This window comes from Dipodomys spectabilis, unplaced genomic scaffold (assembly GCF_019054845.1).
Source record: "Dipodomys spectabilis isolate Male_0828 unplaced genomic scaffold, ASM1905484v1 ptg000024l, whole genome shotgun sequence".
NCBI lineage: Eukaryota > Metazoa > Chordata > Mammalia > Rodentia > Heteromyidae > Dipodomys > Dipodomys spectabilis.
In genome coordinates, this window is record NW_024870701.1 from 23,027,073 (window position 1) to 23,051,898 (window position 24,826).

The following is a 24,826-nucleotide window of genomic DNA, read 5'->3' on the forward strand; positions in this document are numbered from 1 at the left end:
ATGTTGCAGGGGAGAAAACCTTGAAGACATTACAAACATTGTTTAACTGGGAGTTAGGAAAGCTGGGTTCTTTGTTTGCCACCACACTGAGCTTGAATAGAACCTGGAATTGGAATTTAAGGATGGCGTTATTTTGAAATCCTCACTACAGTAAGCAGTGTAGTTCTTTTCTCAACACATTCCATTATGTCACTGTATCTGTCCGAGACTTCTGAGTCCCAGGGTCCCCATCAGTTAAATGGAAAAAATGTATAGTGGCAAGAAGGAAATGAAAGAGCAAACGACACCACCCATCACATATTCCAAACTTAGTGTGTGTGTGTGCATGTGCTTTATGGCCCTTCTCATGTCAAAATGAAGTCATATTACGTCACGTCAACTGTGCTGTCAAGAGTTCCTTGTGTTGTAGCTCATTCATGGCATCATTACCCATGCTTCATCCTCACTTCCTTTTTTACGTACTCTTACCTCAGTCCAAGCTCTCTACTACTGAGAGCATTAGATGATGTATCAAGCTCAGCTTAACTCAAATGTCTATAAGTGTTTTGGCGGCTCTGGGGTTTAAGCTCAGTGCTTCGGGCTTGCTAGGTAGGTGCTCTATTACTTGAGCCATGCCTCCCCTTTGGCTCTGGTTATTTTTACGATCCAGTCTGGCTTTTTTCTCAGGCTACCCTGGACTCTGATTTTCCTATTGACATTTTCCATCATTACAGTTGAGATGGGTTTCACAAACTTTTTTGACCCTGCTGGCCTGAAACCTACATCCCTCCGACCTCAACCTCCTGTGTAGTTGGGATTGCAGACATGAGCCACTGGTACCCAGAAAATTGTCAGTGCTGAAAACAAAACTATAATACTTTGTAGTGAGATAAGGAATAACTGTAGATTATTCTGTATACCACATAAAGTTCTGTTGATTGTCTCACAGAAAACAGGCATAAGATTACTTCTTGTCCTAGAGGAACTTTGTATACTACTTGAGAAGATCTGACTCTGAAATATCAGGTGACCAAATAATATTTTCAACTAAAGGGGTTCTGAAGACAATAAGATTATCCTAGAAAAAAAAAGAATTGAGAGAGATGGTGAGTACAGGAATAGGTTTGTGTCATTTCGGAGCTAGCCTCCTTTCTGTCCATTTCTTTAGTTTTACCTGTGTTCTTAGAAATAACTATAGTTCAAGCTGGAAGGGAAGTTTACAGTCAGAATATGAAAAACCTGGAATTCTAGAGTAAGGCCTTATGACCATTCTAAAGGGTAATGTCCGCAAAATGATAGCTATGGGTGAATAGGTGTTTGCAGTTGTGTTTTGTTGGCCTTCAGAGGTTATACTTCTTTTTTTAATTACTTAGCAACTATTAACATAATTATCAAGATTTCTGGCTTTTTGTGACTCATATCCTTTGGCCCCTTGGAGCTAAGATTTCTATCTGGTTGGAGCAAGATTACATTTATCCCATTAGATGAAATATATTCTCTTGATTTTAATAGGTTCCCCCCTCTCCCACCATCACCTTTCATTATGATCTTGCCCAACTTCCCTCAATGTGATTGAATTAAAATGCTTGGGACCAGAAGTGGTTGCATTTGGGTTTGTTTTTTTTTTTAATTTTGGAGTAATTGCATATATATGATGTAGTACCTAGGTCCCTGCAAGAAGCCATTGAAAACGTGTGAACTCAATTAAAACAATGTGCAGGAACACATAATCTAACAGACATAACATGCGTAATCTGCCGCAACATTTCCTGTTATTTAATTATGGAATTTGGGGCTTGGGAAAGTCCTTTGAAGTTGTGAAATTCAGAGAGCTTTGGTACTTTGATGGGGTCAGTAGTAGAAAATTGAAAGGGAAACCTGGGTTTTCATAGTCTGGGTCTTCTTGTTCGCTATTTAACTTCTGGTCCTCTTTGCTTTCCTATGGGAATGCGGTATGCAACTGGCTTGGACTCTTTGAGCAGTCAACCCTTTCTTGAATTGTTGAGTTTCTGATTTCTAAGCTGTGCACCCTTAGGAAAATCACTTACTTACCCTCTAAGGTCTCTGTTTTCAACTTTGTAAAATAAGAATGCTAAAGTTCTTCAGGGGTTGCTGCTATGTGTGACGTATGCCAGCGTGTACTGCAGGTTCTCCAAAAATCATTAGCTCCTTCCTCTTCCCCTTAGTTTCTTTAAAGGGCATGAATGATGCATTCTGCTTACCTTGTGTGGTCTACACCATGAGACAAAGTATACATGTGACAGAAATAACCACTGGGTCAATCAATGAAAGCCACTCACATCTCTACTAGCAAAGAGAAAAAAGGGTCTCTTTATTCCCTCTTCTCAGCCAAGTAAACTAAAATTTATCCGTCCCTTTCATGTCCATTGGACATCAGCCTACTAGTCCATTTAAGGAAATCTCCTTTTGAAAGGGACACAGCAAAGCACTCAGCTGCTTCCCACAGCTCTATAGCTCCTTGATTTTTATCCTGAAATTAGGAAGTACTAAATGGCCTTCCTAAGATAGGAAATGTGAATGGGCAGTACCAATAGACAGTTTCAAAGGTAGAGAAAAAAAAAGATACTGATGGAGGGAGCCTAAACTGTGAAGTGGCTCCAGGAGATGTGTTACCTGTATCCAGGGTTTGCACGAGCGGGAAAAAAAAAAAAAAGAAGAACTCAGAGCAAAAGAGAGGAAACCCACTGAGCAAGGATCCTAATCCTCCTCCTGAGCTGTACTCCTGGGCACCTGGGTAGAGTTTTGTTGCTCAAAAACATTCTTCTAAGGGATCCTCTAGCCCCTCAATGCCTAAAGATACTTTACAAAGATTTTCTTTATTTTGAAATCCACTTCTGTTAGTGCCTCTGTCCCCACAATCCTGGTCTTTGTCTTATGTAAACTGCCAGAGTTAAGTGATTTGGGCTTTACATATGGAAAGTTCATTTTGTTGTATAATTAATGGGAAGCAGACTTTGGAAGCTGATGATCCAGGCCCTTATTTATATGAGAACATATGTCTATGTTTTGTTTATGACTCACTCTTCTTGCTCCATGCATTGTAACTTGGGTTTGTTTACACTAACTTTTCCTAGAATTTGGGCTGCGTGGCATAGGAGCCAATAATTTATGGTCTTGAAAAAGGAAAAGATGATGAATGAGCTTTTTCCTCTCAAATTGTCAAATGTTAAATTGAAGAAAAGGATTTTGCTGCATTGAGTTTGCCCAAGCCTGTGTTTGAAAAAAGAAGTTAACGCAGTAACTTTTTTCAATAAACTACTGATAGACTGCTCAGAAAATTAATGTATATACACTTGCCAAGACAACATATGACCTCTCCCCACAATGTACCTTTATAATGTGGACCCAAACCTTTGGCAATGAAAGGACCATTCATGGTAAAGGCTGTGTGTTAGGACATGGAGATGCACAGAAAATCTCTATATATCTTCTGCTTTATATTCCTGAGAACTTAAAACTACTCTAAAAAGTCCTTTAAGTGCATATTCTCTATTTCTGTCTCTCTATCTAAGTTGTATGTTGCATGTGTGTGTGTACATATATATATATATGTTTGTGTGTGTGTGTATATATATATATGTATGTATGAATATTGTGTATATGATGTCTTAAGTTTTGATGTGTGTGCATGTGTGCCAGTCCTGGGCTTTGAACTCTAGGTCTGGGCACTGTTCCTAAGGTCCTTTATGCTCAAGGCTAGCAAACTACCACTGGAGCTATGGCACCACTTCCAGCTTTTTCTGTGATTAACTGGAGATAAGAGTCTCACTGACTTTCCTGCCAGGCTGTCTTCAAACCATGATCCTCAGATCTCAGCCTCCTGAGTAGCTAGGATCACAAGCAAGAGCCACAGGCACCCAGCCTGTTTTGAGTTTTATTGTTAGACAATGTGTGCATGTATATGTGTTCTTTCTGTGGGGAAACCTATATTTCCATCAACCCACATCCTTAAATGGTCAAGCTGGTTTCCTTAGTGACTTGCAATAAATTATAAACTTTATATGTGTGTGTTAGTGGTTGCACAAAGAGTTTTCAATTTGTCAGTTTAGTACTATACTTCCTGATCAGTGTCTTCCCTTTCATCATTTCTTCCCCATCTCTCCCAACCCCAACCAAGTTCCAAATTTGTTTGTGCTACCTGCTTTTCCATGCATAGTTTAGATATATGTCTGTTGTTCACAACACTTTTTGCAATAGCTTAACTCCAAGCAACGAATGATAGTGCAAACAGCTAAAGTATGTGAAGACCCAATTTAATGTGATGTGAATGTCCTTCAAAAAGTTCTTGCATGTCCCACACACAGGCTTTGCAAAGTAGATGATATATTCCAGTTTAGGTTGTATTACATAGTGATTTTAAGATTCAAGAAACTCAGCTAAGCTGGGTGCTAGTTATAGGGGGAAGAGCACAGAATTTTCAGTGTCCAATACAAGATGGGGCTCCATCAATAACATTTATTCCAACAATGAATTAAAAAAATCAGAACCTGTCCTAGTTCCTTAGGAAAACACAGTGTAAGAGTAAGGATAAATCTAACTTAATCCCATAATCTGAGTATAAGACTTAAGAGAAATGCTATCCGAAAAGAACAAGCAATCTGTATAAATTTTCCTAAAGAAGGAGCAGGATAAACACTGCAATAGAAGATCAGGAACATCTTTTATAAAGAGTCCTTAATGGGCATTTTAAAGAGTAGGCAGGTTGAACTAAGATGGATGATATTGATAGCATAATTTAGGACTGAATTTTAAACAATCCAGTGGAAATTTGGATGCAACAGAACCATTCCAAGTATTCTTTTACTTTGTATCTTTCTTTTTTCCTTACTAGTGCAGAATTCTTGCCTCTGGATAAAAGAAAAATGCAAGACTTTTCTCCCTATCCAACATCAGACACAATATTCTTTCTGACATTGTAGGAAATAATAGAATTGGACACACATCTGTGGACAATGTAAAGTTATTGTTTCTGGGGTTCATCCATCATCTACTAAGGGGACAGACATGTTATAGCAATGAGAATAATTGCTTACTTTTTTAATGAAGAATACAAATACACTTTATTGTGTAAATTGATAGTATTTCTTTAAAAGCTTCAATAAAAAGGAAAGCCAGTAATATGCAATAAAGTAACTTGAATCAAGCCCAGAAAGAATTAAAGTCACTAACTTTGAACATATTCAAACCCTTTGAAAATTCCTTAAAAAAATTCCAAGTACTCTTTGAGAAAACACAATGAAAAGAGTTTTCAAATCTTTCACAGTAGACTAGAACATTGGACCAAAACTAGTATAACTAAACTTTACAGATTTAAATGAAAGACTTGGCATTTCACTCCAAAAACAATTCTACAATAGCAGTGACCCGGCTTGGTAGCTTATATGAAAGTGCTTAGAGGTAAAACTGTTGATATGGCATTGTTCAAAAATATACAATTTAATGTAGACTTTATTAATGTAAGTGTGTGGCTTTCAATTATAGAAATAAATCAACCATATATATATATATATGTATATATATATATGTATATATATATATATATATATTTAAGCTAAGCACTTCCTCCTTGAGAAATAAGTTCAATTCTCAGTGCCAAAATTTAAAAAGAACTTTGGGGAATATTAAAATCTCCAGAAAAGTGTGACTGAAATGGAATATAGTCTAGAATTCACCTCATTGAAAACACAAAAATCTTTATCTTTTAAAGGACATCTACTAGAACAAAGAATACTTGGAAGAATATGCCTTTGACAGACTATATTCGGAAATGAAGATCCTAAAGAGATTTGTCTGAAAATACAACATAGGGATAACTAGACTAGAAGCCTTAACAAGATTAGAACCTATAATCCCTTCTACTCAGGAGTCAAAAGCTGGAGTCCAACTCCAGGCTGGTACGCAGACCTTATCTGATAAATCAGAATCACAAGGACTGGAGTTAAAAAATCAGTAGTAGAACATTTGCCTACCATGCATGAGGCCGTAGATTCAAGCCCCAGCACCACCACATATTGTAAAAGAAAAAACAGTAGCACCTCATCCCTCTAGTATCGTAATCAACATCATTTCTCTCAGGTTGCCAAAAGAGACACAGTATCACATATACAATTGCAGTTATTACAGTCAACAAAGAAACAAAGCATAAGTATCTATCATGGCATACAATTCTTGGAGTTCCAAGATGCTCAACAAAGATTTATTTTATCTCCGCATATATACTTAAATTAGATAGAAATTCTCCTAAATTCATGTTGTTATATGATTCCTTGTTTTCACCTGTGTTGTTCTTTTCAGACTTCAAAAGAGAGAATGAATGAAAGCCTCTTGTAAATAAAAGCATGCTTATGTAATAGAGAATTATATAAAAGATGACCTCCATGGTTAAGGAAAAAGCTATACCAGATTTCAGAGGAAAGAAGAGACAATATAAAGAGCCTTAAGAGAGGGTGCACCCACCCTAATTTGGGTGGCAAGCTTTACGGCGGTGAGATTTCACAGATGCAGCTTAAATTGTCTGGCATGAATTCTGCTTCTGTCCAGCCTCTTGGGCTGTCTAAGTAGCATGATGGGGGTTGACTTACCTTGCAACAAACGGAAGCCCAAGTTGACTGAACCTGTAGGACAAAATAGCTCTTGTGTTCCTCAGTTTACCAGTGACACTACTTCCAACTCCCTTCTTAAGAAGCAACTTTGACCCTAGCAAATCTCACGCCCAGAGAAGTTCCTCTACTTAAAGGATGTCCTTGGTGATCTGGGCTGGAGACCCCCAGTATTAATCACACAGCACCCTGGTGTGCACAGCACACGGTGGAAACTGTGTTCTCCTTTTTACTTTGTGCTCTGATCATTACGCAGTGTACCAGTGAATGTGTACCAAACACTTTTTAAGGAATTATGTAATATCTTTCTTTTTTTCTAATCTCTTAGCTTTTTCCTTCACACCTTTCCCTTTCTCCTCCCTCCCCCCACACCACCTCACCCACAGTTTGTGTGAGTGTGTGTGTGTGTGTGTGTGTGTGTGTGTGTGTGTGTGTTATCAATTTACTCCTACCTCTGTCTGTCAGATCCAAAAGTGATTTAGCACATAAGCCCTGGGCTCATGAGGACTAGTAGTATGCGGTCATCATCAAACAAGTCAAGGATTCTGAAGTTCTTGGAACCAGAACTTAAGACAACCAACTTTTTCTTTTTTCTTTTTGGTCCGGTTGTAGGCCTGAATTCTGAGCCTGGGCGCTGTCCCTCAGCTCTTCAGCTCAAGGCTAGCGCTCTACCACTTGAGCCACAGCGCCACTCCAGCTTTTTCCTTTTGCTTATGTGGGGCTGAGGAATCAAACCCAGAGCCTCAGGCATGCAAGGCAAGTGCTTTACCACTGAGCCATCTTCCCAGCCCCCCAGAACTTAAGAATAAGCAAGTCAGTCTCAACATTCATTCTAGAAGCTTTCCATGGGTACAGGGGTTCTCAGTATCACTGAATTGCCTTCCAGTCAGTTAGTGGTGAGCTAGGGAACATGAAGCCTCCTTTTAATCCAGGCTTGGTCTTGAGGCATTTACCTTCTAAACAATCCATCAGGAAATATTAGCCAGGCCTTTACCTTAAAGCAGGACCTATACTGTTTGTTTTGAGGACATGAAGAACCACATATGTTATGTGTGTTCAAGAAGCTTTATTGTTTCTTAGCCAGACAGTTGTGGCTCATGACTATAATCCTGGCTACTTGGAAAACTGAGAACAAGAGGATTGCAATTCAATGCCAGCCCCCAGAAAATTCCCATTCCATTTTAAAAAAATATGTAGAATCTTTTGACATAAGTTTTTAAAAATGACATAATCCACCAGTCATAATGGTGTAAACAGATTTTAATTTTCATCAAATTTGTTAATATTAATGAGACAGTTCTGTTATAATCAAAATATTATTCCAATTTTATAATTTTAATAATATTTTAATAATTTTTAAGGCAGAAACCTGATTATGATTTTTGAGTTGCATTCCTTTTGTCCTTACTGTTGAAAGTTTTTATACTTTTCTTCTTTCTTGTTATGATGGTTTGGGGTGACATATTAATTCGCAAATGAGGTTTCATTGTGATATTCCCATATATGCAAAAATATGCTGGGAGTAAATTCAACCCTTCTATTACTTTATCTTATTTTCCTCTTCAACTTCGTCTTGAATTTTTTTAAACATTATGATAAAGTAATCTAAACGTGTGAATCTGAAGTGTGCTTATTTTCTATATTTTGTTAGCTATTTTGGTTAAAAAAACATTACACATAGCTAACGCTCCAGTCACATATTAATCAATTAGGTAAGGTTTGTATTGAAATTTAGCAAACTGGTTTTTTAAACTAATAATTAGACGTACTTGAAAATCAGAAGGCATTGCACCTTTTTTTTCAGTGTTGGAGTTTGAATTCACGGCCTCACTCTTACTGCACTCTACCATTTGGGTCATGCCCCAGTTTATTTTTGTTTTGTTTTCACTTGGTTCATTTTTATATAGGATTGTGCAGTTTTGCCATGTGGGTAGGCCTTAAAACCTTTATCTTCCTACTTCCTACATCTACTCTATTTCCTAGAGTAGCTAGGATTACAGGAATGTACCACCACACTTGGCCAGGTTTTTGATTTTTTTTAAGCTTGTAGATTTCATATATATATAGAGAGTTCATATATAATATATAATATATATACATATATAATATGTAACAAAATTACAAAAACAATATAAATATCCCCAATTACAAAATAGGCTCTTTCTATAAATTGAGTTATATACATATATATATTGTTCTAAAGATGAGTTTATTTCTTAAAGCAGTTGTTTTCTGGCCTACTCTACCTTAAAGGAACATTAAGTGTTTTGTTTATGTTCTAACAACTGTTAGACATTAGTACATGTAACATTGGTAATGGCCCATGAACTGTAAAGAGAGAAAAAGAGAGAGAGAGAGAGAGAGAACATTTAGAACCTGTGCCTTTTTGCCCAAGAAAAAGTGCCAAATTCATCATGAAATGTAAATAAATTTTGACAATGTACTTAAAAACTATAAACCATTCATGACTGATCCTTCACCAATGTAAAATATTAAAAATACAGAGAATAGGCCAATATAAATACATTAAAATAAAATAATAAAGAGCAAAGATTAAAAAAAAAAACAGCCAGGCATCTGTGGCTCATGCCTGTCATCCTAGCTACCTCAGGAGGTGGAGATCTGAGGATTGCATTTTGAAGCTAGCCAGGGCAAGGAAGTCTGGGAGACTTACCCCCAATAAACTACTCAGAAAAAGCCAAAAGTGGAGCTGTGCCTCAAGTGGTAAAACACTAGCCTTGAGCACAAAGAGACTCATGGATAATGCCCATACCCTGAGTTCAAGCCCCAGGACCACCATGGCCAACAACAAAAGCTCTGTAAAAAATTCTTTTTATGCAGTTTCCTGACATAACTGATAGCACTCTGCGTGAATATTCTTAATCTCATTACAAAGGATTTTGAATTATTTTTCTATTCAAAACACCTTGTTTGGGGGGCTGGAAAGGTTGCTGTGTGGTAGAGCACTTGCCTTGCATCCCTGAGTCCCTGGGTTACATTCCTCAGTATCACATAAGCAAAAAAAAAGCTGGGAGTGGTGCTGTGGCTCAAGTGGTAGAATGCTAGCCTTGAGCTGAAGAGCTGAGGGATAGCGCCCAGGCCCAGGGTTCAGACCCCACGACCAACAAAACAAAACAAAACAAACAAAACCTTGATTTTTAAAAAATAAAAATTAACTATATGGGCTACTGTGCTGTGGCATTTAAACTATGCAACACCGGCACCACACTGGTGAGATGCCCCGTTAGCTTTCTGAATGTCTGTGATCGGCTCTCTTCTCTGAGGATCAGGATGCCAAGTGTAACTGGCACTCATCAACTGAAGTACGTGTCAATCAACGATATCTCTGTGGTCCCATTTTTTTTAAAGCATTATAATGCTTAATTGAGTGCTTATGTGTTAAATATCCATGATATAAATATGAATTAGCATAATCTTTCTGTAGCCTGTTAAATCACCCTGCTTCTTCTTGGAGGAGTAAAGCCCCCTTAGTGGGCCAAACAGCAGAGCCTGGAGAACAGAGGCAAGATTTTAAATTCCTAACACCATGAATGCTGCTAAGAAGATGTAAGGAGTTATCCAACAAATGGCATTTGATGTTTGGTGTCCTTTCAGGGCTCACACACCTGTACTGCTTCACCTCCTCCATTGTCCCAGGAAAAATGTGAAGGACAGAGATAAGACAGTTCCTCACAACAACCACTCCAGAGGAAGCTGCTGTTGAACTAGCCAACCACTCACTGGGCTTTAAACAAGCTGGTCACATTCTCAAGGAGACCTCAAAGTATATTAAGACAATTTTGAGAAACAGAATGGAAAGAACAGCATGTCAGGGCGAATCCCACACATCTGCTAACTTTTAATTCTAAATTGCTGCTCTACACATACAGAGTTGGACTCGAGGGCTTGAGCTTCCATCAGATGTTCTCTGCTTTGCAGGGACCTGCTCAGGAAAGGCAACTTGTTAGTTTTTTTTTTTTTCAAAAGAGTTTTAAAGGCCAGGACTGTAAGAAGGTCATTTAAATTCACAGGATGAAGGGGAAAGTTGATACATCAAGGCATGTTGCCTCATATACTTCCCTTCAAAAAATAAAACCATCCATTAGGAGAATAAAAGACCATTATGGAGTCAAATCCAAGCACAAAATACAAAGAAACACACACACACACACACACACACACACACACACACACACACACACTACATTGGAGAACATGAGACAATTGAATTCCCTTGAGTTTGTAGTTGCTTACCATGTAGAATGCACCAGATCATGTGCTGCTGTATGAATGATTCCTACACTGAAAATGTAGAGGGAAAAAAAATGGCCTTTGCATGCAGAGAACTTTCTAACACATCAGTATACAAGGAAATGCCCATTGCAGCAAACTGTCTTAAGACCAACAGTGTTCCAGTTCTCTATAACTTAGAAAGCAACTTCATTTCAGGTAATTCGTCCTTCCTCTTTTTCTCCCAACCTCGCCACAAGGACACTCAAACAGAATAACTCTAAAGAGTCAAAAATAAATCGGCTCCCCTCACCCACACCACACAATCTTTCTTGTAAAATTAACATATGTCTTACACATGGGCAAAGCAGTCTCCCAACATTAGCACCAGTTTCTTAAAAACCATCTGAATAGCTAAACATTGTTAGCCCTTAGCCTGGCTCACAGTGGCTATGCTATGTATGTGTATGTGTATATGTATATATACACATATATGTGTGTATACATACACATATATGTGTATTATGTGTGTGTGTATACAAAAAATCCGTTCTTTGATTATCATTAAAGATGTGAGTCAAATCAGGGAAATGCTGATGTGGCTATGGTCTGATAATAGGAGTAAAAAGTCCTAGATCTGAATGAAAACCACTTCAGACATTTGCATAGCAACTTTAAGCCTTTTGAAGGTGTTTTATATTGCAGAGTTATGAAGACATGAATTTGCATTTTTCCTGGGTCACTCATGATTCTTCTTTAAGACTAACAAAGAGCAGCAGGCAGCATATAGGACAGTTATAGGAAGGAGAGCAAATATGGTATCAATCTTACAGGCCAGAAATCACTATCAAAATAATGAAACAAGTTGAAGAGAGAAAAATCTGTAAAGATTTAGAGAGACAGCAAAGCAATAAGGAGAATGAGTTGTGAATATCAAATCCTGCCAAGTCCAAAGTCTTCTGCCCCTCACACTAGGATTTAATAAATATTTTAGAAATAGGTGTTTTAGAAAGCCACCTCATATTTTGGGGAAAGCAATGGCTAATGAGTGTAGGAGAAAAGTCTAGTCCAGAAGTGAGCTTGGAGAATATCTATTCTATCCAGGCAATGTAAGAAATGAAGGGAGACCAAGAGGCATGAAAGATTCATCCTGGTTCATTTCCCTACAGGGAAGGCTCTTTCCATTATACACACTCTGCTATTATTCACACACAAGGATAATGAGTCTCAGCTGAATGTTTGGATAATAAGCATAAGAACAAAATATAATTCAGATGTTCAGTAGATGTAGGGGAAAAAACCCAAACATTACAATGTATGAAAGGAAGGGAGATCCTAAGTTGTAACACTACCATTGAACATTTGTGACTTCTACTTACTGTTGGGCACAGTTGAAACAGAGAATACATTTGGTCTCACACACTGTGGTGCCATGAGGGAGAGCAGCAATCACTGTGTGCTTTCTAGGGAAGTCATGGGTACATGCTCTCCACTAAAAATGTCTCCTATTCTTACGAAATGTTATAGGTGAAATAAATCCCCAAGTGGATTAAAAACAGAACTCTCTTCAGTCCTGAAATTCTGGGGAAATACTGTTGTGCCATTTATCATTTATAGCTTTTTAACCTTGTATCATTGAAAACGTTAAGCATATACCAGAGCAGGTAGAATAAAATAAATAAAGCCCATCTATCTTTCATTCAGCTTCAAGAGTATAAACTCACAATCGATCACTTTTTTTCCTCATTACCTCTTCTTACTTCCCCTTTTCCTTGTTATTTTGATGCCAGTCTCTGAGACCTCATGATATCACCCATAAGTACTTTGGTATGCATTTTTGAAAAATAAGAAGATGGTCACAATGTAATAACCGTAACTAAGAAAATTTACTGGGGGGGAGGGAGTGCGGGGGGGGGGGGGGAGGATGGAAAGGGATGGGAAGGGGAAACAAAGGAGGAGGCTACAATGCTTGATAAGAAATGTACTCATTATCTTGCTCATGTAATTGTAACCCCTCTGTACAGTATTTTCACAATAAAAAAAAATTAAAAAAAAGAAAATTTACCATAATTAGGAATGCCCAGGCCGGGTTCAAATTTAAACTTATTTGATGATGTCTTTTAACACTGTGTTTAAATTGGCATTCAAATAAGGTCATCCTGTTTCTTCAGACTTTTAAATGTATAATTTCTCCCTCCATTCACCTGAAATGTGTATGTATATGTATAGCCCCCCATATATATATACACACACACACACACACACACACACACACACACACACACATACACATGTGTTTTTGAGACACCATGTTGTTTAACTGCAAGTCCCCACACTTTCCATTTTGCTATCTGGAGCTCTTTGTGTCCTATATATTTCAAGGTGTCCTTGCCTATCCTTCTCTCTGAATTTTGAGTTGGTTCACTCTAGACCTTTGCTGTCTATAAAGTAGCCTCCTTGGAAAATGTGACAACTACAATTAAATATTAACTCTCAATCACACTAGCTACCTTGTAAGTGCTCAGTAGGCATGTGTATCTAGAGGCTACCATATGAAATGGTACAGATAAAGAATGTTTTCACCATTCCAGAAAATTTGGCTAAATAGACTGTTCTCGAAAGCTTAGTAAAGTTCTATAAAGTCATTGTGGAGGAAGCCCTTTGCATCCTTTGCTTCCTATTGTAAGTGAGTAAAGAGGCTCTTTTGAGATGGGGCTGCTGGGAAATGAACCTATACATCTTCAACTCTAATAGTTTTTACCCCATAAGAGTCCAAAGTGATTATGCCACTTTATGCTTTCATAAAAAATCTACAACAATCCTAGTTCCTTACACCAATGCCAACATTACATGGTTTCAGATTTAATTTTTACCACTTATATATCCACAAATGAAATGAAAATAAAAACACAATCATGTGAAGAGGAAAGAGAGTAAATATTTAGCTCAATCAATAGTAGAGGAGAGAGAGTAATAATAAAGCATAAGGAATGTTGGTCTACACCTGTAATCCTGAGACAGAAGTATGATGAGTCAAAGCTACATGCTCTACATAATGAGTATGAGATTATCTACTAGGTTTTTGTTGTCTTTTGGCATTTTATTCCAAAAAGAAAGAGGGATAATCCATTGGCTATATTTGCCTCCAAAAAGTTCCTGAAGGATTTCAATCAAACTTTCCTTGGTAAATAATGTCAACTCACTTATTTACTTCAGGTTTTCATGCTGTACTGAATATTAGCAAAATTGTTTACTTTCTGCTTGGAGTTTTGTAGTATATGTCACATAGCATTTTCTTTCTTGGCAAATAGTATAAATGAAAGGGAAAATATAACTGCAAATGGATCCTTTATTTGAAATAATACCAGAAGTTTCTTGAATCTAGTTTTCTTTTGCTTGTGAATGGCACAAAGTAAATCCTTGCTTCTAAAGGGAGGCCTGCTAACTCTTAGTGTCACTATATTTGCAAGAGTCACTTTAAAAATCCAAAATAAATCTCTCTTAAGGGTTGTGCTCTGAGGCAGCAATGATTAGTCTGATTTGTCAGTGCAGAAACAACCTTTAAATCCTGCCCAGGAAGGAGGCACCATGCAAGGCCCTTTTAGATACACAAAGCCAGACCAGAATCAGTGCCTGCATCTGAGAACTGATAATTGAACAAGCTTTTCTTTCTTTCTTTCTTTCTTTTTTTTTTAACAAGACTAACTACAAAAGTTTTATTTTTATAGTCAGAAGCTCACTTTGGCTTTGTTCTATTTTGATCTTTATAACTTATTTTAAAGATCGCTCAGTAGTTATTCATTGCTCAGTCAGTCTAGCTGACCTTTGGCCAAAAGCTGTAGCAGTTTGACCCGGCCTATGGAACTCAGCGCTTCCCACTCCATGAAGCTAGTGGCATAAATAACTTCAAATAAAACCTTCCTGGAGGTCTGTGATGGCCACAGCATGAGAGAGAAGTGGGGAGACAGGGGAAAGAATGAAGTGGGAGTACCCAAGAATGAAGGAGAGTAGTGTCCAAGTTTTACGCTTTTTTTCCCCTCCTTCCTTCTCTTAAGATATGTATTCTGTTTCCCTAGTGGTACATGAATAAAATAATGGAAGGGCACACTAAACTAAGATACTGAGATGAATTACATCCCCTTTTGACCTAGGTCTTTTACCCAGGCTTGCTTCTTCAGGGTTAAACATTTAGGGTAAATCACAACAACAAAGAGTTCAGTGAGAACATAATTGGTAAGTTTACTGATAGCCAGAGTGGAGGAGGGGCAGTGTGTCCAAGGGTGCATGCACATACATGTGCGTGTCTGTTTACACACACACACATACACGGGTATGTGTACATGTGCCTGCTTGCACACAATAAAAAGGGAAAGAATGAGCTAAAGGCAAAAGGCTGGCATGTCTTGAAGCCATTCACACTTTATGGTGTCTGAACTTCAAAACGAAGCAGCTCTGAAGGCCATTTAGTGGCACAGTACAGGACTTCCTGAGAAGTTGGGCTCATAAAAAAGAGGCGCATCTGGCCACCAGCACATGAAAAGAGCTCTTTGCAAGCAACAGTTCAGCAGGGGGAGGGTAAGTGATTCAGAAACACCTGGCGGATATTTCCCTGGAGGTTCCCAGGATGAACTGGTTTGGAAGGAGTTGGTTAATTGGACATCACCAGGCAATCCTGACATGGGAAAAGACTGTGCCCATCCTAACTAGAGTGTTCAGGAAGTAATCATAGATAGATGAAGGTTAACACAACAGTTTGGTGACATATTCTAGATCAGGTCAAGGTCTCATTTGTAAGACATCAGTAGTGTGTCCTGTGTGATCATACTGCAGACTGTGGAGGACTATGGGTCATTTTATTCATTCAACATCCACATAAAAAGAGGAAGCATAATTGAATGCTAAATTGAGTTGGGCTGAATATGAAAGGCTTGGCTAAAATATTAAATCAATGGTAAGGAAAATAATGAAGAAATATATATTGTAGTTTGGCTATTGTTCCTGTCATTCAAGGCCAAGTGCCAGTTTTCATGTCCTTAACGTAGAATGACTGTTTCTTGTAACTGTGAGAACTGAAGTAACGCAAACTGAAACTCTCTGCACCTGTAACAGAATCAAAACATTGTTTATTTTTGTTTTCAAAGTGAATAAAGAGGAAACACTAAAAAAAAATAGCCAAGTACTGAGTCACTTCCAAAGTATCCATAATTCTCTCTTAGTGCAAATGAACTATGCAAAGGCTTCTGTGCATGAATATATAATGTGCTATGATCAAATTTACACACCCCCTCCCCCTTGATTACTTGTTCTTAGAACAACTTTTTTGCAGGGCTGGGAATCCAACCCAGGGCTGTGGGTCCTACCCCTGAGCTACATTCTCAGCCTTCATGGTTCTTACACCAGACAGAACACTTGATATCCGTGCGGTGCCCACGTTTTGCTGTCCTGGAGTCATGTGCTCAGTTTCTTTTCTTTTGCCCTCTGCAGCCAGCTCCTCCCTGAAGAAGCGGTTCAAGCGGCGGGAGATCGAAGCCATCCAGTGCGAGGTGCGGAAGATGTGCAACTACACCAAGATACTGTCCACCAAGAAGAACCTGGACCACGTGAACAAGATCCTGAAGGCCAAGCGGCTGCAGAGACAATCAAAGACAGGCAACAACTTCGTCAAGAAGAGGCGAGGGCGACCCCGGAAGCAGCCCACCCAATTCGATGAGGACTCCAGAGACCAAATGCCAGTGCTGGAAAAATGCATCGACCTTCCTAGCAAAAGGGGCCAAAAGCCTAGCCTGAGCCCGCTTGTACTGGAGCCGGCCACCAGCCAGGACACCATCATGGCCACCATTGAGGCTGTCATCCACATGGCCCGGGAGGCACCGCCTCTGCCCCCGCCCCCGCCTCCCCCCCTGCCTCCACCCCCACCCCCGCCCCCGCCCCCTCCTCTGCCCAAGACCCCCCGAGGTGGGAAGAGGAAACACAAACCTCAGCCTCCAGGGCAGCCTCCACAGCAGCCGCCGCCCCCACCGCAGCAGCCCCTTCCCCAGGAAGAGGAGGTGAAGGCCAAAAGGTCCAGGAAGTCCCGTGGGAGCGAGAGTGATGTCCTCGCCTAGGGCAGGTCTGGACGTCTGAACCCGAGGGCTGGGGACTTGACTGACGCCTTGGAAGTGCAGTGAGCAGGAACGGGGGGTAGACTCCTCCACCGCAGGGACACGGGCTGGGCGGGCAGTTTGGGGGCCAGATGAGGGGGTTGAACCATCCATGCCCTGGGGGAGGGGGGAAGAGAGGGAGTTCTTGGGATCGCCAAGGAAATGCAGCAGCTGGTCCGGGCTGCACCGGGGCATAGTTGTCAACTTGAGTGTGGCCAGATCCTCTGCAGGAAGCAGGAGACCCCTGCACCCCACCCCACCCACCCACCCACCCAGAAGCAGAAGGCTGGTGCTCTCTGCCAGCCCCTCCTCCGAGTCCCTCACATCTAAGGTGTGCCCTTGATTCTGAGCTCGTGTGCTGGCCAGGAAAAATGTCAAAAGGGAAAACACCCTCACTTAGGAAACATTCCACGGGCTTGGTTATAACCCACTTTCACTTAATCGGGTTTTTGGGTTTTGTTTGGTTCCTATTTCTTTCGGTGTTTTCAATCCCTGCTAGGCTTTGGGGCACTGGTGTCATCCTCAAGGTGAATCTTTCCGTTAACAAAATACAGTTTCTCAGATAGAATCACATGATCAGGTGGTGGGCTCTTAGCGACAGGTGACCTTAGACCTGCATTCACATTCTTCCATAGGCCTTCTCTTGCTCACATACGCTGACTTTTACACCTTCTGTTCCTGCTTTTCCTTTGTCCATTGTACTTCCCTGTGCGCTTTTCCTTAACTCGCTGCCCTTTTCTTGGTACATGTTTAAATAATGTAAATCTTACCTGTGTTGTAAAGTTCACCCTTAGCGTGCTCTATCCCAAGGAACATGGCTTTGAATTCCAATCATTGTGAAGCAGATACTCAGTATTGAGAGAGCCCTTTTAATAAGCAACTCTCAGCAGATGCGGGATATGTTGACCGAAGTCGTCAACCAGGTTATTTTTATACTGACAACATATCGGTAGAAAACAGGCAGGAAAAAAAATTAGTTTTAATACCCCACAGAAGATGGAATTCCTGACAAGCTACCAAAAATTAAAAGCCCCAACCCAACAGAAAAAAATTGTCTAGCAATGCCCTGGTATGTGAATTTTTTTTTATCATACAAAGAAACCTGTCATAGATTGTTGAGAAACAGAAACAAAAAGACAATAGAAGTCCATTATCTCTCGCTAATTATTTCTTAAAAGCAAATGGGAGTAAGTGTTCTTATCTAAAAAAAATTAAAAACAAACAAAAAAAAGTTCAAAGGGTATCACCACTCTAATTGTATCTAGCCACCTTGGACAAAGTATCCAAACTGTGGTTGCCTTAATACACTAAAACATTTTTGTACATAATGTAATTATAAATCTATCAGTCTGCATGGATGCAAACTGTGTGTGACAAATTGTCTTTTAAATGGTCAATTTCAACTGTACATTTCTCATCCAAGTTGTACACTAGCCATTGGTTTAACGTGGTCAGATATTCTATTACCCACAGCCCACGTAAAACATGTTAAGAAGACGCTGAATGAATTTAAAATTATTCCATTGCCATAGATGTTTTTTAAAATTCATATAAATATTTTCAATTTCCTCCCTTAACTCTTCCCCTTACCTTTCTTAAGACATCAGAAATACCTGGCATAGTAGATTATAGAACAGGAGACAAAGACAGAATGAAATTTCTTAATGGGAACTAGAATATCTGCTTTACCTCCAAATTAAGTTTCTTTACCGGAAGTTGAGACCAGTTGGAAATTGAATGATCACTTCACAATGCAATATTATTTCCTGAAAGAGGAAGGGGTCTTCTTTGTGAACAGAAGAGAATAAATGATGGGTCTCTATGGGAATAAATTTCAAAATCTCAATATGCTTGCAAGCATCTGTGGTGTGTGATGTTTGAAATCACCTAAGAGCCATCCCACAAAGCACCGTCTCTCGTGTTCTTCACACCATTTGCTGCCCACCAGGTCAGCCACACGTATCCTAGAGATATGTAGGTTTAAAAGATTGTACTTTAAAGCTTATATCCTAGATACTCAGTTTGTGACCTGGGTTGACCTATGGCATTTCACACAAGTTGAACACAAAATCAAACCGCTATTTTCAATCTGTCATTCTCAAGCCCGGTCTGAGCCGTTCTGAAGTCGCTGGAGAGGAAGGTTTAAATTAGCCTCTCTCACCCTGCCATTGCTAAGAAAGAGCTACCATTTTCATTCCAATTAAGCCATAAAGAGGTTTCTCTTCCTGTTGGATTTGGAAAATCATTTCCTTCGTTTCTTTTCTTTTGCCCTTTGTCCTTCCTGCGTCGTACAGGCTCTCAAATCCATTCTGTAAATGGGCTAAATCTTCTTGCAGATCAGTAATCCAGGGCTTGGAAAACTTAGAAGAAAACCCCAAGTTTAAAATTGGCATTACCCTCAAATAAGTAAGGAACTCCAGATAACTTTGGAATAGAGTAGAATTATCAAGCCAATGAAAGATATTCCTGGAGAGATACAGTGGAGTGGGTTCAAACTCACTCATGGATAGGAAGCTCTTCCACCTGGTAGGCTGAGAATATTTTTGGCGTATTACAGAGGACCAAAACTGAGGTATTCTAAATAGGGCCTTGAAGGTGGGAGCAAGTCCAGTCACCCATAGTGACCCTCCGTCACCTGGTGACTCCCTCCATGGTTCATTGCTTTGTTTTTCTTATATCTTTCAGAACTTGACTCACCTCATCAGTGTAATCACTTCCTTATTCTCTGACTACCCTCTTTCCTTTACCCCTCCTCTTCTGCGCAGGCTAATCAAGTTTTACATTTAGTAAGCTGTGGAACCAGGAAGAGAAGCCAACTCTTTTAAACTGGAGCATGGAGGTCTTTACTCACACAACATTGCCTTTAGACACCCAACACTGCCTTGTGGGGTTGCATTTTTATTTTAAGAGGAGGTTATTTGAGATGCACAAGACTAAACATTTGCAGCATGGAAACATTTTGGATTAAGAAACACCCACTGGTTTTTATTTCCTTTTCTTATTCTGGAATACTCACCTTCATTATACAAGTATGGACCCAACCTATAGGATAAGAAGTCTTACTAGAGATGAGAAGATGATAAAATCTAGACACAAAAGCTCCTTAGAGGTACTGATGAATCTTTAATCTACTGTACTAAGGGGCCACTAGTTTATTGATCCCTCATCTCAAATGAAAGGAGTTGAAGTTTTATTTCCTGAAGTAGCCCAGGTCTGGCTACAACCCAAGGAAGAAAGGTCAAAGGAAAGAAGAGGATGTAGGGTTGCTTTTTGACTTGGCAGGCCTAGGATTCAGCAGATACTAGCAGCCCAGGGAAGGTTGCTAGAAAATTACTGCGACTTGGCTACTGTCTGGAATGAAAGGCCATGTTCAGTGGCAGCCAGAATTTGTGTTCTACACATTGCTGGGTCTATAAATATGATAAGCAAGTGGTGACAGAATTATAGTATAAGGTGATGTATTACATGGAGATCATAAAGGATTTGGTATTAGGACTTAAGTAGAAAATCCCATGCCTAGCTTATTACTCAACAATATTTAGATAATAAGCTTTTGGAGAGTATTTTTTCCCCTATCGCTAGGAAGATTTACCTGGGAACTGTCTAAAGTCTATCCATACATTTCCAAAGCCTTTAAATGCCAACTGTAGTGTGGAGAGGGAGAGGGGGTGGCAGAAGCTGAAATGCCTCAAAAGCCATTTAAGTGTTACGTCGCAGGATTTTCAGTCCTACTCATTATGTAAAAGTAGATAAATCTAGACATTTTCCCTCAACACTACCCTATCATATCACAATGCTCCAAATGCCAGAGCATACAGATAATGTCATCACAGTGCCTAGAAACTCAAAACTGTAATATACCGTAGCATTTTCTTGGTGTTTAAAGTTTCTTTCCACAATACAAGGCGCCGTCTGCCTCTTGTTTCTTGGAGAGTTCACCCCACTGAGGAGCCTGCCTTCCCTGTCGGATGCAGTCACTTGGGGAACAGTCTTAGAAGCACATATCAACCAAGGAAGAAACTTCCTGGATACCTAACGCCCACTTGCCCAGGTACAATAAACACTAAAGGGGGGAAATTGTGAAGAACTGCCAACTGGTCGACTCGGAAGGGCAGTTCCACCCTAGATTGGTGTCTTTCTCTTTCTTCCTTTTTTTTTTTTTTTAAAAAAAAATCTATTTCTTAAATAATAATAAATGCACATGATGTGTTAAATATGTACATATATATTTCAAAAGAAAAAAATGGGGCACAAGATTGTCTTACAAGTCGTGCTGGCTAATTTTTAGTTTGTATTCATAAGTGGTTTTTAAAAGCCTTTTTTAAAGTGTAATTTGCATGTCCTACTTTGATTGTATGTAAACATATTTTAGAACAAAAAATGTATTTGTATTTTATTGAATATAGAGGCAAGAAAAATTGTACATTGTTTGAAATGTTCTTTTTGTAACAGTTTTTATTCATAAAGCATTTTTGTACATTTAAAATGAACATGGACTTGCTGTCACTTGAGGCGTAGCTACACCTGGCATGCTTTACTGTCATGCTCCTCATGGTCTTAGATGTTGGGTTTTAAACATTTTTTTCTAAAAGAAAGCTCAGTCTTTTTTGCTACCAGATCAGGTTAGCACAGTATAGAGCACTTAACTATTAAAAAAAAAAGTTAATCCTATTCATATGTTATTCATTGTGTGAAATTAAAGACATTCAATTCAGTCTAACATGAGTCGTGAATTCTTTTGTTTGCTTTTCCATCTGGTTCACATCGCTAAGCAGTTTTAATAGCATTTGGGGGTCTTTGCTCACACCAACTGGATACAGAATCATTGACAAGATCTAGCCAAACCTCTTGTGTGATGTGAGAAAAGACATGGTGGGCAAATCTGAAGTCTCATTTGCTGGGTTTCTGTTGAGAGAATATGTTACTCTGCGCACATGGAGCCAGGGCTGAGTCTGAGAACTGATAGACCTCTGGTATGGTAGGGGGCTAAAGACCCATCTTACCCTCCATGTTTAGAAGAACACATACACAGAGGCTACATTGTCTAAGTATCCCATGAGGTCATTTTTCTGAAGGAAGGCTCCCTGGCTGGACTTAAAAGTTTTGTTGGAGCAATAGAAAGGAAAGTCACTGATCACCCTACCCATATTGTACATTAAGTTTTCTTGCTGTGGATCACCTTACACACTTAATATTGGACCACAGAATTAGCAGTTTACAGAGAATGTGACAAACTGTCAAACGGTGATGGGGGTCTCAGAGGAATAAGAGAGTCCTACCCTTTGTCCTTTCTCTTCCCATATTTTCCTGTCCTGATTTTATTTAATCTCTATTGGAAAGGTGATGAGCAGGGGGTTACAATTATTAAATAAGTAAGGTAATGAGTACATTTGTTTGAAACACTGTTACCACATCCCTCATTTTCCTATCCTAATTTTTAATTATTTATTTGGAAGTATAATTTGCACATTCTACTTTTGTATTCAATGTACATCATTTATGGCATTTTCTTTTCCTTTGCCTTCTTATCAGCAGAGATTCCTCTTCCCAAAGGAAATGTTAAGAGCAATTGCTTACCCCTAATCACTAATAAGACCCACTGTGACATTTATTAGGACATGAAGTATTTGTGACACAGAGTCTCACAAGCCAAGTGGTGTGTGCATGTCTGCTATACAGCTAGTATACATCTCAGCCTACAAATAGATGAGTAGAAAGAATATACATTTTCAATTTTTTCTACAGCACAGATGTATTAATTTTTAAGAATCCTTTCTACCAGCCCAGCAGAATCTGAGGTCCAGAGACAAGGAATCGTTGACAGGAAAGAAAGTAAGGTTCTGGCCAAGCCTCACTCCAACTGCCTCCTAAATTGTGTCTCTGTGCCATGTTCTATTTCCCCACTTTGTGGGTGTTTCAAAGTTAAAAGCTGGCTTTTTAGTTTGTTCTCCTCTGCTTTTATTGTTAAATGCATACCCAGAGGGGATGGACACAAACCAGCCTAACTGCCTATATTGGGGAAATGCTAGAAGAATGAGAATGTCGGAAATTAGTCACCACCTCAACAACCTGTCAGGCATGCCACAGGGAGAGGAAATTATGGGATGACAGCTGAAGGATTGGCCCCAGGTCATCAAAGGCTCTTTATAGGTTTGAGGAGATAATGAATGGGTGTACAAAAGATTGGAAAAATGGGAGGATAATGTGTGCAATGTGTATTTCTATGGTTATTATGAACACTTCGACTTCTATGGGAAACACCACCAATTCCCAGATTTTTAATTGCTATGAAACAATGGCAATACACATTCCTGGAGGCAAAGCTTTTGATTTCCAGGATAATTTAAGGGAAAAACTGGTTCCAAGGTGTTATTCACATTCACATATGGCAGCATTGGGGAGGCACAAATGAGAAATGTTAGAAACCACACATACCGCCTCAATATTAAGTCTGATATTTTAAAGCTTATTTCCCTTTAACACATAGAACAGTGAAATACGAATCAAGACATTGGTTGTTTCTGATCGGTCCCTAGAAGCAAAACATGTTCATCACTTGTGTACTTTGTAAAGTGTGGAGTTTAACCCTGTGATGTCTGCAATAGCCTTGGGGTCTTGTCTCTCTGTCATCTTTGTATCTTCCTCATAGAATTTACCTTAAAATTTCCACCTCTCCCCTCCTTCACTCCATATCTGCACTCACCCTTGTGCGAAGCTGGTGGCATCCTGGGGTTGCTACCTCAGCAGTCCTATTGGCTCAGTACAGGTAGATGTGAACAGAGGGGAGAAGTTGCAGAATATGGTGTAAGAGTGTATAATCAAGTCTTGTTTCCCTTCTTTTCTTCCTAGCTCATTGCCACGTCCCAAGAAGGTGATGATGAGCAAGAATGACAAAGCATCATTGAGTTTTATTCCACCAAACCTACCTACATAGTGAATGTCCTCGCTCCATTCTCTGATTATACAAATTCTATTCATTTTTAGAGCTTAATTCAAATTCCATATCCTTCTGGGAGGCTCGTGATATAACTCACGAGTAACTCTTGAACCACTCATTTACTGCCTTTCATAATTGTCTTTCATAATTCATAATGTGACAGGATGAGATTACTTAGGTCACGTCGATTTTTTCCTTGCATGAAGAGACCTGGCTGGAAAAGAAAATGAGGGCTAAAATCCAGCCTATACTCTCTCTCTCTCTCTCTCTCTCTCTCTCTCTCTCTCTCTCTCTCTCTCTCTCACTCACTCACTGTTGGCTGTGGGGCCTGAACTCTGGGACTGGGTGCTGTCTCTCAGCTCTTCAAGATCAAGGTTAGCACTCTATATCACTTGAGCCACAGCACCACTTCCTGTTTTTTCTGCTTATGTGGTTCTAAGGAATCAAACCCAGGGCCTCATGCATGCAAGACAAGCACTATACCACTGAGCCACCTTCCCAGCCTCAGCCTATACTCTCTTTACTGAGCTCTGTATTTATGTATTCTTGGTGTGGTGTCTGCTCAAACTGGGCATCTTCATCCTCACAAAAGGGTTGTAGTGAAAACAGAGCTTTTTAAAAGCATATAGGGATGTACTATATATCCCTGAAAAATAGCATCAAATTCAGTTACCTTTGCCTCTTCTTCTTCAAAATATCCAAACCGCCCTTACCCCTGAGAATTCCAACACCAGTTACACACCCAAGAGACACACGTCCCGTTTTAGACAGCAATGCTCCATTCTCCAGAATACCCTATCCCCCCCCCCCCCCGCCCAAAAACAATCATCCCAGCTCTTTGTTGGGAATGTGGGAAGAAAACAGTGAAACCATACAAGGTCAAACTTCAGCAGGATATCCTTAACAATATAATTCACTAA

At 39.5% G+C, this 24,826-nt stretch overlaps 1 protein-coding gene across 1 annotated transcript in view; it reads left to right on the forward strand.

The window, feature by feature from the left end:
* The window catches only part of Setbp1 (SET binding protein 1), a 354,179-nt gene extending 337,148 nt beyond the window's left edge, over window positions 1-17,031 (forward strand). The window contains exon 6 of the mRNA XM_042675182.1: window positions 16,314-17,031. Coding sequence (XP_042531116.1) covers window positions 16,314-16,933 — 620 coding nt within the window. The 3' untranslated portion in view covers window positions 16,934-17,031. The remainder of the gene's footprint in view (window positions 1-16,313) is intronic.
* The last annotated feature ends 7,795 nt before the right edge of the window (window positions 17,032-24,826 follow it).